Genomic DNA, 13,113 nt, shown 5'->3' with positions numbered 1-13,113 from the left:
TATCTCTTACATTTTTACAACACTGTAGGTGTAACCACACTATCAAACAATCATTTTGTTTTCAGTTTCAGTTTCCACTCTTGATACCAGTGTCCCTTTCCCACTTTTTGTCACAATTTTTTTGACTCAGGCCTTCTTGGAGTGAGACAGTAGGCCATGCAGTGCTCTTGGTCAAATCACTGACTTCTTACTCATGTCTTCTCACTGAAGGCAGGTACAAAAACCCAAAATGAAAAGAAACCACAGAAACAAAATCAACCAACAAATAAAAGGAAACTTGAGTGGAACAGCAAGCAAACTGGAGTGAAAGCTAACCGCAAGCAAGTCAGAGTGATATACTGTGGTTTTTGGTGGTTTCCCTTATTGAAGCGCAATAAAACTTACTGTCTTACATTGTACATGCTGTCAGTGACGCCTTGGAAAAATATGTACCCGTAGATAAAATCTACTCCATGATACACAAAAAAAAAGCTTCAGACTTGCTTTACCTTTTCCTTTTTCTACATTTTCTACATTCTTCTATTTCCATATTTCTAACAAACCAAATTAGTTCAGAAGTTTTTCACAAGATTATTTACACATGTTCACAAGTTGTACTACTCTAGTTTGTCGTGTTTACAAGATCTTTAAACTTTTTTCTCATGGTGATAACAAACTTTGAGAAGTTGTTAGTACTGTTAAGTTTCTCCACCATCTCGGTGAGTCCTTCGACCTCTGGCATACAATCCTTCACTGTGAACACAAATTGCAAAAATAAAATTAATTCTAAAAAAATTTGCATAACTAATCTTAAAAGGAACCTACAGAGAAAAGATACATTCTTCAGATACTGTTCTTTGCAATATGAGACTGCATGATGGGGCTTTTTTATGGTAAAGTGTTACAGTGTATGTACTCCATATCTCCCATCTCATACTTTGCACTTCTGGGCCGGGTTGTTCAAAGCACGATTAAGTTAATCCAGGATTAGTGTGAAAATTGATTTCAGTTTTTTTACATCTTAGTTAGGTTTTTTGTTTATATTTCCTGTCCTCAATTTTTGACATCGACTAATCTCAAACTCCACAAATCATAAGCAATAAAAACACTTTTATACACGGGAAATTGAATGCTCGATAAACTTTTAATCCTGGGTTAGTGTTAATCGGCTTTCGAACAACAATTTTTTATGCTCTGCAGTTAAAACCTGCTGTTGAACCACCTGACTTACAGACCTGAAAATATTTCGGAAGCCACTTTCAATTTGGTTCTACCATTTTCTTTTCTTTTTATCATCAAGATAAAAAAGCTGAAAACCAAACCGAAACAAACAGTTCTGGTGTCAAGATTTAAGCAGATTCTCCCAACCAATACTGTAGAAAAACTACAAGGAAACAAAAGAGAATTTACTGAAATGGAGGTTTGAATGTGTATAAACAGCATTACCATTGTATTTGTCTTGATTAGTAATGGCCACAGTGAACACAAATGGCTTCTCTTCATCCTTGGGGTCTATGTACTTGAATACAAACTGCAAATGCTCCTCTGACAAATGGAAAAACCTTATATTAATTTTAAGTGATAGTCTCCTATGCATTCCCCTATTTCCGGCTCACCATGCCATTGGAGGCTACATTGGTGATGGCTATGTAACAAACATCCTGGACTTGTAATCCACCATAACAAGCTATAAAGCCAATGGAGTCTCTCAATCAAGCTTTCTAGCTAGTCAACTAAATCCAGTCTTGAAAACCTGCGATCTGGATCAGGCATTATTTTTCTCGCGGCGGAAGGGCCTGATCACAGGTAACAGTCTTGAAAGCATTTACAACATTAAAACTTGCCTTACAGAAATTCCATTTAATATATAATAAGGTCCCCCCATATATTAATAAGTGGCCCACAAGGAAGGCTGAAAATTATTTCTCTCCCCTGGATGGGATGCTAGTCAAATTCAAAGCCTACCTGTAGCCATACCCCACCCCCTGAGGAAGAACATTTTTCCTCTGGGGGTGGGTACAGCTACACTTATTATACACGTAGGCTATCCAGTTCAGGGGTTATAGTCCCCACCCCCTCCCTGGCCTTTGGTTGCTGATACACCTGGGTGATGAGAGATGCTGTAAGTGCAAAGTCTCTTGCCCAGGAACACAACACAGTGGCCCTAGCCAGAACCCAGATCACTCAATGCAGAGTCCATTGACTATTAGGCCATTGCCAGTACAGTTATTACTAATAGACTTCTGTTACAAAATTTTCTTAGCTAAATAGAAGTGTACAACCAACACCTACCATCGACCTTCTTAAAGGATAATCCCAGCCTTTCTTTGAAGTACTCTGTCCCTTTGGTAAACTGTTTGATCTTGTATGAGGTGCTCTGTTCCTTAGCGGAAATTTCTGACAGAGACAAGTTGATTTCATTATTTATGATTGATTGATTGACTGATTGATTGATTGATTGATTGATTGATTGATTGATTGATTGATTGATTGATTGATTGATTGGGCAGGCATAATGTTTTTTGGAGTCAAATTTTCTCTTTTTTAGGTGGGGGAGGGGATGGAGAAGGATAAGTAAAAGTTGAAGTTAAATTTTGTGGGCTAATTATAGTTCTTATGTTGATATCTGGAAGAGTGTTAGATCAAGTTTCATTCGCAGCTATTTATCCCTTATTTCTTCGAGTCCCTTCTCCCCCCTGATCAGATACAATAATACCTTGTTGTTGTTTTTGCAGTCGACATTCAGTTTCTTCCAAATGATTTTGGTTTTGATTCCTTTTTTCCACCAAGCGTTCTGCTGTTATCTGTAGCTCTCGAAGCTCTTTTTCGAGATTTGCAACTTCTTCGGCCCTTTGTCGTAGAACTAGAGAGTGAAAGCAAAAGTTTGATCACTAAAACTCAAGGAATGTTGCAGTTGGCATGGATGCGTTGAATGTTGTAAGATCAGATCAATCATAAGTTTACACTTTGTTACCTTCTAAATTCTTTTCGCTTTGAACGTGATATTGATTGATTGTCTCTTCCAGATGCTTCATCTTCTCTTTAAGTTATAAATAAAGAAGATAATTTTAATTTCGAATGAGAAAATAAGAGATCAACTTTCGTCGTAAACAAACAAGTGTACCTTTTCCGTCAGTCAACATGTTATCTTGGCTTTCTTTATCCTCCAGACGCGCTTTTCGAAAAGATTCCCCAGTCCATTCGTTGAGAAATTTTTCTTGCACCTTCTTCAGGTTAAGACCCAAATTTTCCAATTCTTCTTTTGTTGTAGATCCCATTTTGACGAAGAAACAATTTGAGTTTTGTGAGGAAGAGAGGGTTTTTTCGCGGTGATATTTCAATTTTTCTTTTCAACCAATGAAGCTACTCGACTAGATCACGTGATATGCGAAAACCGCTGGACAGCCTCACTCACTGCTCATTTCACTTTCTCTTCCTTTCGATCTTCTCCAACCTTTTCCGGGATACATTGAATTTATGGGGTCTCCGATGACCTAAAATAATTGTTTTTCCTTTGAACAAGACATGGATAGCTTTATTTGTTACCACATGACACATTCAGCTTCATTTTTTTGACGAACGGTCCAAAATGAGCACGGGCAAGTGGCAAGTGTTGTGGTCACCAAACCAACACGACAAGTTCATCACTTTTGGTAACGAAATATGTCTGTACAAAGTCACCAAGTCACAGGTAAGATGTCAAATGTAGCTGTTAAATACGACATATCATGATAAAGGTAGCTAATTTGCTCCCTTTAACTTTGGCAACTTACGTTAGGCAAGATGTGCCTAGACAGAACTGACACAGGGGGTGGTACTTAGTGGGTACGGAGATCCCTTAGTAGATCACTTTGAGCCTCTTTACCTCTAGTTTTGATCAATTGCTAACTTCCCCTTACTATATCACAATAAATCTTACGAGAATTTAGGATTTGATCATCTTTTTTTTTTTCAACACCATTGACCTCAAACCTGAGGTTTCTCCCAAGTAAAATATATTAAATAGTAATTGTTTCGATAATTTGCAAAGCAGTGTGCAAAAATCCCAGGGAACTTTTAGCTTGGTACATACAGTGTACATGCAGTCATGAATTTAATTATGCTTGATGGATAAACTTGATCAGTTTACATGAATGTGAAAATGTTTGACCAAAGTTTTGATTTTACTCAGTTGACAATTTCATGCCTTGGGATTTATTTTACATGTACAGGAAAGTCCTCCAAAGGTGGCTGGTGTCAGAAGCCAAGGTACCAGTTTGTGTCATTATACTATTAAGTTACTTCTCAGCAGCATAGTGAATTGACATATTTACTTAGTTCAATGCCAATTAAGCGCCACACAAGAGCAAAACTATTAAAGATTGCCGTCCCCAATGAGTGCTGCATTCATTCACAACAATGTGTTGCATCATCAGTCTGAATTGTTCTAGGAATCAAACTAAAAGCACAAGTACAGTACAACTCAATCTAAACTAAGCCTGTGCCACAGACAAAATGAAACTCTGAATTAGCCGGGGTTAGATTATGTCTGTGACGCAGGCTATCTAAACCAGTCTGAGATTTATTCTCCTGGCCCCGGTGATTCGAAAGGTGGATAATGCTATCCACTGGATGAATCGCTATCCAGTGGATAAGTGTTAACAAAACATACAGCGCTATCCACTGGACAGTGATTTATCCGATGGATTGCGTTATCCACTTTTTGAACAACCAGGGCCAGGATTACAATGTATAAATGTTCTGGTCCCCCCCTTTTTTAAAGAGCACATCCCTCAAATAAGGGCTGCCCCCAAATAAGCACTGCAACCCAAACACTAAAAACTTTAAAGAGCACCAAAGCGCTCAGTTGAGTAAATATGAAATCGTAGCCTTAGATTGATGTGCTGTAGTGCATGGTTAAGTCCTCCATTCTGAACACTGGCCAGTATTGAGGGGTCATGCTTATATACACATACATCTTATATTCTGTTACTGTTTCAGTGATTCAACTTTCTGATGATACATATGCATCACTGTTGTCTGTTATGACTGACATTCAATATCTGAAGGTAATTCAAACAGTTTTTTTTAACTAATTTGATATAATCCAAGAACACTTACAGCCGAAACACACAGTCACCTATTCTTAGCTTTCTAACCTTCTTTAGAGCTTTCTTGGTAAAGCTACTGATACAATTTTTGTTGCATTGCATAGTGTGTTGCATGGTACCCAAAATCTGAACCTGAGCACTTATTAGCTGTTGGACAAGCAAATGGTCGAGTTCTAGTCACATGGTAAGAATACACTGTACATAGCAAGCATTTACAAACAAAAGTAAAATGCAGTTAATGGAACGTGACGCCGCAGGGGGTGCTTGCGTGCAATGTTGTTTTCCTGAATTAATGAATTGTGAATGCTTTCTAGTCATAGAACTCAAAACAGACGTCTTTCATGTCTGAATTTTTATCTATATGTATCAGATACAACCATAGTAGCAATGTAAGCTTTTCTGAGATTGGTTTAAAGCATAAAAGCTCTCATTCATGGCTTGTACTTTAACACGTAATGTCTAAGTAGTTTATAGTACGAGCTCACCTATTGGCAATGTTTACAGACACTGTCTTGCCCTAAAAGCAGCTGATCGCTATCCCAGTTTTATTATTCTAGCAGTCTTTGCACGAACACTCGTTTTTTCTAGAGCTGTATTCGTAGTTTTTATCATGGCACGCCCTCGTCAACATAAGGCGAAAAAGTCAGCGAGACCTTCGCAGCGAGAAGACCTTTCCAAGCTGTCAACTGAGGTCCTGCGTTTGCGCCTCCAAAACTTGAACCTGCCGATTACCGGTTCCCGCTCGCAGTTAGTCAAAAACTTGCGGACAGCCTTGGCCAGCATCGCTGCCACAACCGCCAACAAAACCAGCCGGACTGCTGAAGGACGGGTAACAAGGCCACGCTCAGGTCGCCAGCGTGTTCAAAACACTCGCACAGGCAAAACTCGTCGCGTCGCCGCTGAACCCGCCGTTCCACCAGCATCCACCATCGAACAGCTCGCCTCTGACGAAGAAGATGATGATTTCTCCGACGCTGGGTCTTCAGTGGAAGACCTTCTAAGCGCCCCAGTCGTGCCAACAGACACAGCGGAGCAGTTGTTTACTCCAGCCCAGCTTTCGGCCATACAGGACACTGTTTCGTCCTCCATCACTGCGGCTCTCTCAAATCAGCCTCGTTCAGGGAACCCGCCATTGGATCTTGCCTCCTCAAGCTCTAGAAGCCGCCATTCGTCAAACGTGGCGACCCCTTTGGGCATCAACCGTCCACTGGATAAAACACTAGAGGACAAGATACTCCGCGGTGAGTACGTTGACTTCGCTTTGCTTCTCCCAGATATTTTATATCGGCCCCAGTCTCCCGATATTCAGCTCCGGTTCGAGGACTCGTCCCCAGGCGCCCCAGGTTCCCCTTTAACTTTGGTTAGGAAGAAAAAGCCCGTCGTCGACACTTTCCATAAGTGGTTAGACACGTTTACTTCGTACATGCTGGTGATCGTGGAGGCTTACCCTAGGCGCTCTTTAGAGCTCATTAAGTACCAGCAGATCATCAGCAAAGCTGTCTCGAAGTTCAAGGGGATGGCCTGGTTGTCTTACGATGAACAGTTCAGGCGCCGGGCTGCCTATGACCTTAGCATAGCCTGGGATACTATCGATCTAGAACTCTGGACTGTTACATTCTCGGGCCTTGCTAAGCCCCATTGTTCCGTGTGTTCCAGCCCCTACCACCAGCAGGACGAATGCCCCAGTCAGGACCCCAGCAAGAAGCCTCGCCGCCCAAACACAGTCTGCTTCGACTTTAACAAGACGTCTGGCTGTCAACGCCGCCCCTGCCACTACCCACACGTCTGCCGCCGCTGTGGCACCAACAGCCATACCCTGTTTACCTGCCCAAGACAATCCAGTGGTAGCCACAAGCAAGGATCCTCCAGCGATCGCAGCAAAAAATAAGGTGGAACTCCGTCGACGTCACCACCAGCCAATGGTTTCTACCCCCATTAATGTCGACAAATTAGCTTTAGAATTACTTAATCATCCCAATCGCAATTTTGTTACTACTTTAGTTAATGCACTTAGATATGGTACTCGCATTGGTTACACTGGGCCCCAAAAAACTCGGGTGTCACGCAATCTCATTTCTGCATCTCAACACCCTGGGGTTGTCACTGCCAATTTATGTAAAGAAATTCAGCTGGGTCGGGTTGCGGGTCCATTCCCTTTCTTGCCACTTCCCGATTTTCAATGTCACCCCATCGGCGTGGTTCCTAAAAAACACTCCACTGAGTGGCGAACCATTTATCACCTCTCCTACCCAGATGGGGACAGCATAAATGACCATATCCCCAAGGATCCCTACTCCCTCCAGTATGTTCGCATTGATGATGCTATCAGCATTTTACAAAAGCTGGGTCCCGGGTCGTTCATGGCAAAGACTGATCTGAAGTCAGCCTTCCACCTTATGCCCATTCACCCCGATGATTGGAATCTTTTGGGCATTTACTGGCAATCCCAATACTTTGTTGACCTTTACCTCCCCTTTGGCCTTCGCAGTGCCCCCTACCTTTTCAACCAGATATCCGATGCCTTGGAATGGATTCTTAAGCATAATTATGGGTTGCAGCATGTCATTCACATTCTAGACGATTTTTTCATTGCGGAACGTAGTAAACTAGATTGTCTGGGTAGTTTTGCCTCCCTGTTAAAACTTTTCATGTCCCTTAGGGTGCCAACTGTTGCAGCCAAATCCCTGGGCCCCACCCAAGTCATAGAGTTCATGGGGATTGTTCTCGATAGTGTCCGCATGGAGGCTCGTCTCCCTGAGGACAAGCTCGCCAGGATTAAGATGTTATTAGATTCCTTTAAAGGTTGTCGCTCCGCTCGTTTCATTGAACTCCAATCCCTTATTGGTACTTTGCAATTCGCATGCAAAGTAGTTGTCCCAGGCCGGACATTCCTATAGCGCATGATCAATCTTACCCGTGGGGTCCCAAGCCGGTTTCACCATGTGCGCCTCAACAAGCAGGGTTGGAAACTAAAATTTCGGAGCACTCGCCATCTGGGCGAGTGACCTTCAAATTGCACTCGCCCAGATCAGTTTTCACTCGCCCAGGATCCTCCATTAAAAAAGGGAAAATCTAGCCCCCCCTCCATCCACTAATAAGATGTACAACTTTAATTTTTTTAATCACGTTTGATCCTCACCGTGCCACCTTGGTGGTCGATCGCGATGCAGACGAAATTTATTTCTCCCATGTAAAATCGGCAAAAATAAACCCTACTCCACAATAAAAACACGAGAAAAGTTAAATTGCAGTTTTATTTGATACGTATTCCTAGATTCCTGTAGTTTGTGTTGTAATTGTACAGAAAAAGTGGTGGGAAAATAGCCATTTTGCTTTGTTTCGTGGCTCGGTGGACGAGTCAGTGTATTTATGACCAGAGGTATTACTTTGTACAAGCTTGTCATCATGTAAAAATCACCAAACGGAAGCCATTTTTGTCTGTTTACGAACGTAAACACAGCCTTGTTCAGGGGTTTCAATAAGTTTTGAAGTAGGCGGCTGACCCTTTCATAGTAGGCGGCTGTGACAAGGAGGGGCCGTAAGGCCCCTCCCCCCTAGGGGGGTTTGGGGGCATGCCCCCCCAGAAAATTTTTAAATCTAGAGGCCCGGAAATGCCATTTCCTGCATTCTGGCATCCATTTCAGTACTAATTATTGATTAAGTAACAGCAGCATTAGTGACAACTATTTTGAGTTTTTCAGGTGAAGTTTAATTTCAATAAAAGGATTACGTCACCCATAGAATACTGAATCTTGGGAATTTTTCATTATATACCGTAAAAACTCGTGTATAAGCCGCACTCGTAGATAAGCCGCACCTCTAAATTTCAAGCATGATTTTGAGAAAAAAAAAATAAAACCTGGCGGAAAATGCCCAGTTGATTGTGAAAAAATGCTGGATTATGAAGAAATTTCAACAATCAATATAAAGCTAAAGTTGATTCCTTTCCGATTGATGTGCAGGATGTACTATAAACACATAAACGGGAAACACTTCAGTCTTACCCAGAATTTTAGAACTTTATAGAATAAATATCATTTCTGCCAACTTTAACATTTTTGATCTTTTTCTGCCATTCGTTGACAGGTATTTCTTCGTTCATCACTGTTTTTACATCAAATTTTTCACCTGATTTTGCGCTGTGTTCGTGAAAGCGTTCGTAGCTTAGTAACCAGGCACTAGTATCCAGGCCCATCGCCAAAAGACACATGAAACGCCTGGGGGTTTAAAATTATTCACGGACGAAAAGCGTGGTTTTCGTCGCTGTTTTGAGAGGAAAAACTTTTTCAAGATGATCAGTCTCCTTGTTATTTTTGTTTGTGAGGATAGTAAAGAGCTACTTTGTCGCTTATATGGAGCAATTTTTCAGTTTTATGCGCAAAAATGCGCAGAAGATGCGGAGGATGCAGTGTGAGCGATTTATGCAGATTTATGTGGACCCGCACGGCAAAAAAAAAATGGACACAGCAAAGAAAGCGTTTTCTTTTTATTCCATATTTCATATTTAACAGGTGAGAAATTGTGTGACTCGAGAAACTCAAGGAACTCGAATGAAATTTAATGTTAGTTTATGTTAGAAGGTCTTAGAAAGTAGGCGGAGATGATTTGGAAAGTAGGCGGCGAAATTCGCCGGTTGCCGGCTTCTATTGAAACCCCTGCTTGTTGGAGATTTCAAAATGTTGGAAAACTATCGGCTTGTGGATAGTGTAGATTATTTTAAAGTTGAAAGAAAAAGGTAATGCTTATTTTGAATTTGTTGAAGTCGTACTCGCCAAACCGGGCGAGTGATCCGTGATTTGTACTCGCCCGACAGTTTTCACACTCGCCTGGGCGAGTGGGCGAGCGCTAATTTCCAACCCTGACAAGGAATTTTTTCGGGATGTATCCATGTGGAGGGTCTTCCTCACCAGTTGGAATGGGCGTTCCTTGTTCCTTGATTCATTTCTCACTGCTGCCCCTGACCTGGAGCTTTACACTGATGCAGCCAGTACAGTGGGGTTTGGGGGTTACTTTAATGGCAAATGGTTTCAAGGGCGGTGGCCTCAACACCTCCTCATTAATAAATTAAAAGGGATTAGTATTGAGTGGCAAGAGCTCTTCCCTATTGTGATAGCTTGTGCCTTATGGCACCCCCAATTTTCGGGAAAACGCCTTCAGTTTTGGTGCGATAATGAGAGCGTTGTTGCAATCATTAACTCAGGTCACTCCAAGGCTCCCAGGGTTATGGACCTCGTACGATTTTTAGTGCTCATCTCTATGAAACATAATTTCTTGGTTCGGGCCCGTCACGTGCCAGGGGTCTCCAATGCTATTGCTGATGCCCTTTCCCGCTTTCAGGTTCAACGTTTCAGGGAACTCGCCCCCCAGGCCGACCAGACCCCCTGTACCATCCCGCCTTCGCTGATGACCCTCTGAGGGATGAAGTCCTCACGTATGCGCACTGGGCACTGTCACGGAACACCAATCGTACCTATAACTCTGGGGAGAAAAGGTTTATCCAGTTTTGCCTTATGAATCGCCTCATATCTTCTTTGGGTGACATACTCCCCGCCTCGGAGGGCACCCTCATTTACTTTGCCTCTTATTTGGCCAGGACAGTTCGCCATAGTACTGTTAAGCTTTATCTGGCGGCAGTCCGAAATCTTCACATCCGGTCTGGATTTAGCGATCCAGTGTTAGAACGCCCACTTCTTAAAAAGGTTCTAAGGGGTATATTACGCTATCAGGGTTCCCCTCGTACCCTACGTCAGCCGGTAACCCCCAGGGTTTTGTTAAGTATTCGTCCCGTTCTACAGAGCCGACTGAGTCTCAGGGATTTTTCCATGGTCTGGGCTGCCTTTACTTTAGCCTTTTTTGCCTTTCTCCGGTGTAGCGAGTTTACCTATCAAGGGGTTCGAAGATTTAACTCAAGATTTGACCTCACTACTGATTGTATTACATTTTCTCCCAGTCTGGCCTGCCCGCAGCGCATCGTGGTTCTCCTCAAGTCATCTAAGACCGATGTATATAGGCAAGGGCAATCGCTTAGTATTACTCGCTGCTCTTCCTTGCTTTGCCCGGTTTCAGCCATGCAACAGTATTTCTTACTAGCGCAGCCGCGCCCTGGGCCCTTGTTTTATTTTCAGTCTGGATCCCTCCTTACTAGGTCCTCTGTTACTAAGCTGCTTCGGGACTCGGCTCGCAGCGCTGGACTCTCATACAGGAGTCTAAAAGGTCATAGTTTTCGTATAGGTGCCGCATCCACTGCCGCAGCTGCGGGTCTGCCAGACTGGCTAATTAAGGTCTTAGGCCGTTGGTCTTCCGACTGCTATCAGCTATACATAGTAGTAGTAGTAGTAGTAGAAGTCTTTATTAAGAAGCTAGTCACAACAAACGTGTGGCTTTACAATAAAAAAAACAATCTAAAATAAGCTAAACTAGTAAAATGAACCTATTATATGTATCAGTTACAAGGATTTTAAGAAATAAATTTAAAAAGACATCTATTTACAAAAGTGCGTTTGAAACGTTCTGTTTTTACTTTAGGGAGTATAAAGTCATGGCCCCTTTCTCTAAGAGCTCTGTTCCGTTTGGGTGGGAGCAAGTCATATAATACATGGCCAGTGTCACTTGTGATTCTGTTGAAAAGATCACTGTCCCTATTCTTAATAACATCAGATATCAAAATGATCTTATTTGTATAGCCAAAACGATAGGCTCGCCGAAAGAAAGTGTCAATCCGATCTAAATATTTGCCTTGATAGGCGGAGGCCCACACTTCTAATCCATACAGAAATAATGACATTATTAATGAGTCGAAGAGTTTACTATACATTTACTATACATTCGCACTCCAGAATCAGTGCTCCTTTCCGCTGCCCCTAGAATGGCTAGCGTATCTAGTAATGTATTCTTAGGTTAGGTGGTTTGCTTGGGGGGATGCATGCCTTGCACGCAGCTGTGGCGGTTAAGTCTGCGTAGCGACCTCCCCCAAGCTTTTGGCATTATTTTGCCTTGCAATTCTATACCTTTGCCTGAATCTTGTCCGATCCAGCCCGTGCGGTGCTGGGGAGATAAGTAAGGCTCTGCCAATACTCTTATCCTAATCCCCAAGTTTGCGGGGAGATAAGTGAGGCTTGTATTTTTTCGTGCACAGCCCGAAGTCGCAAACTAACCTGCCACAGAGCTGTGTTCCCCCTATAACGCCATCTTGTTGTTGTTGTCTTTATTGCGTTACCGGATATTGCGTTACTCACGGTGAATACGCAAACAGTGACATTAAGCAAGCATTTACAAACAAAAGTAAAATGCAGTTAATGGAACGTGACGCCGCAGGGGGTGCTTGCGTGCAATGTTGTTTTCCTGAATTAATGAATTGTGAATGCTTTCTAGTCATAGAACTCAAAACAGGCGTCTTTCATGTCTGAATTTTTATCTATATGTATCAGATACAACCATAGTAGCAATGTAAGCTTTTCTGAGATTGGTTTAAAGCATAAAAGCTCTCATTCATGGCTTGTACTTTAGCACGTAATGTCTAAGTAGTTTATAGTACGAGCTCACCTATTGGCAATGTTTACAGACACTGTCTTGCCCTAAAAGCAGCTGATCGCTATCCCAGTTTCATTATTCTAGCAGTCTTTGCACGAACACTCGTTTTTTCTAGAGCTGTATTCGTAGTTTTTCCCACCCTCCCTCCCTTTGGAGAAGGGCATTAGCTTTAAATAAATATGGGTCACACTTTGTGGTTCGGTTAAGTCTGCGTAGCGACTTCCCCCAAGCTTTTGGCATTATTTTGCCTTGCAATTCTATACCTTTGCCTGAATCTTGTCCGATCCAGCCCGTGCGGTGCTGGGGAGATAAGTAAGGCTCTGCCAATACTCTTATCCTAATCCCCAAGTTTGCGGGGAGATAAGTGAGGCTTGTATTTTTTCGTGCACAGCCCGAAGTCGCAAACTAACCTGCCACAGAGCTGTGTTCCCCCTATAACGCCATCTTGTTGTTGTTGTCTTTATTGCGTTACCGGATATTGCGTTACTCACGGTGAATACGCGAACAGTGACAT

General features: G+C 42.4%; 3 protein-coding genes and 1 pseudogene across 4 annotated transcripts in view; 3 read left to right on the top strand and 1 right to left on the bottom strand.

The window, feature by feature from the left end:
* Nucleotides 1-348: 348 nt before the first annotated feature.
* Nucleotides 349-3,297, bottom strand: LOC144659819 (kinetochore protein Spc25-like). Its single transcript, XM_078520342.1, has 6 exons — nucleotides 3,104-3,297; nucleotides 2,954-3,019; nucleotides 2,696-2,842; nucleotides 2,272-2,376; nucleotides 1,426-1,524; nucleotides 349-732 (listed from the first exon to the last, which is right to left on the bottom strand). The coding sequence occupies exons 1-6, from the start codon at nucleotides 3,255-3,257 to the stop codon at nucleotides 602-604; spliced, it is 702 nt and encodes a 233-aa protein (XP_078376468.1). The 5' UTR covers nucleotides 3,258-3,297; the 3' UTR covers nucleotides 349-601.
* The window catches only part of LOC144659808 (GATOR2 complex protein MIOS-B-like), a 40,596-nt gene continuing 30,780 nt past the window's right edge, over nucleotides 3,298-13,113 (top strand). For both annotated transcript variants that reach the window (XM_078520331.1, XM_078520329.1), the window contains exons 1-4: nucleotides 3,298-3,670; nucleotides 4,191-4,227; nucleotides 4,960-5,027; nucleotides 5,174-5,253. In XM_078520331.1, the coding sequence (XP_078376457.1) occupies nucleotides 3,569-3,670; nucleotides 4,191-4,227; nucleotides 4,960-5,027; nucleotides 5,174-5,253 (287 nt within the window). In that variant the 5' untranslated portion in view covers nucleotides 3,298-3,568. The remainder of the gene's footprint in view (nucleotides 3,671-4,190; nucleotides 4,228-4,959; nucleotides 5,028-5,173; nucleotides 5,254-13,113) is intronic.
* LOC144660935 (uncharacterized) lies at nucleotides 5,271-7,039 on the top strand. The gene has a single exon (XM_078521654.1). It carries the CDS (start codon nucleotides 5,680-5,682, stop codon nucleotides 6,955-6,957), a length of 1,278 nt encoding a protein of 425 aa, XP_078377780.1. The 5' UTR covers nucleotides 5,271-5,679; the 3' UTR covers nucleotides 6,958-7,039.
* On the top strand, nucleotides 7,781-11,603 carry LOC144660933 (uncharacterized; annotated as a pseudogene).

This window comes from Oculina patagonica, chromosome 7, assembly GCF_052425735.1.
Source record: "Oculina patagonica isolate OP01 chromosome 7, crgOcupat, whole genome shotgun sequence".
In the NCBI taxonomy this organism is placed as follows: Eukaryota; Metazoa; Cnidaria; class Anthozoa; order Scleractinia; family Oculinidae; genus Oculina; species Oculina patagonica.
This window is presented reverse-complemented; position numbering and strand designations above follow the sequence as displayed.

What these genes read in the sequence shown, in the direction of transcription:
- LOC144659819 (XM_078520342.1), bottom strand. Translation starts at nt 3,257, where the DNA reads ATGGGATCTACAACAAAAGAAGAATTGGAAAATTTGGGTCTTAACCTG. An exon ending in CATGTTGACTGACGGAAAAG is followed by an intron (nt 3,020 to 3,103) that starts GTACACTTGTTT and finishes TATAACTTAAAG; the next exon opens with AGAAGATGAAGCATCTGGAA. An exon ending in ACTGCAAAAACAACAACAAG is followed by an intron (nt 2,377 to 2,695) that starts GTATTATTGTAT and finishes TGTCTCTGTCAG; the next exon opens with AAATTTCCGCTAAGGAACAG.
- LOC144660935 (XM_078521654.1), top strand. Translation starts at nt 5,680, where the DNA reads ATGGCACGCCCTCGTCAACATAAGGCGAAAAAGTCAGCGAGACCTTCG.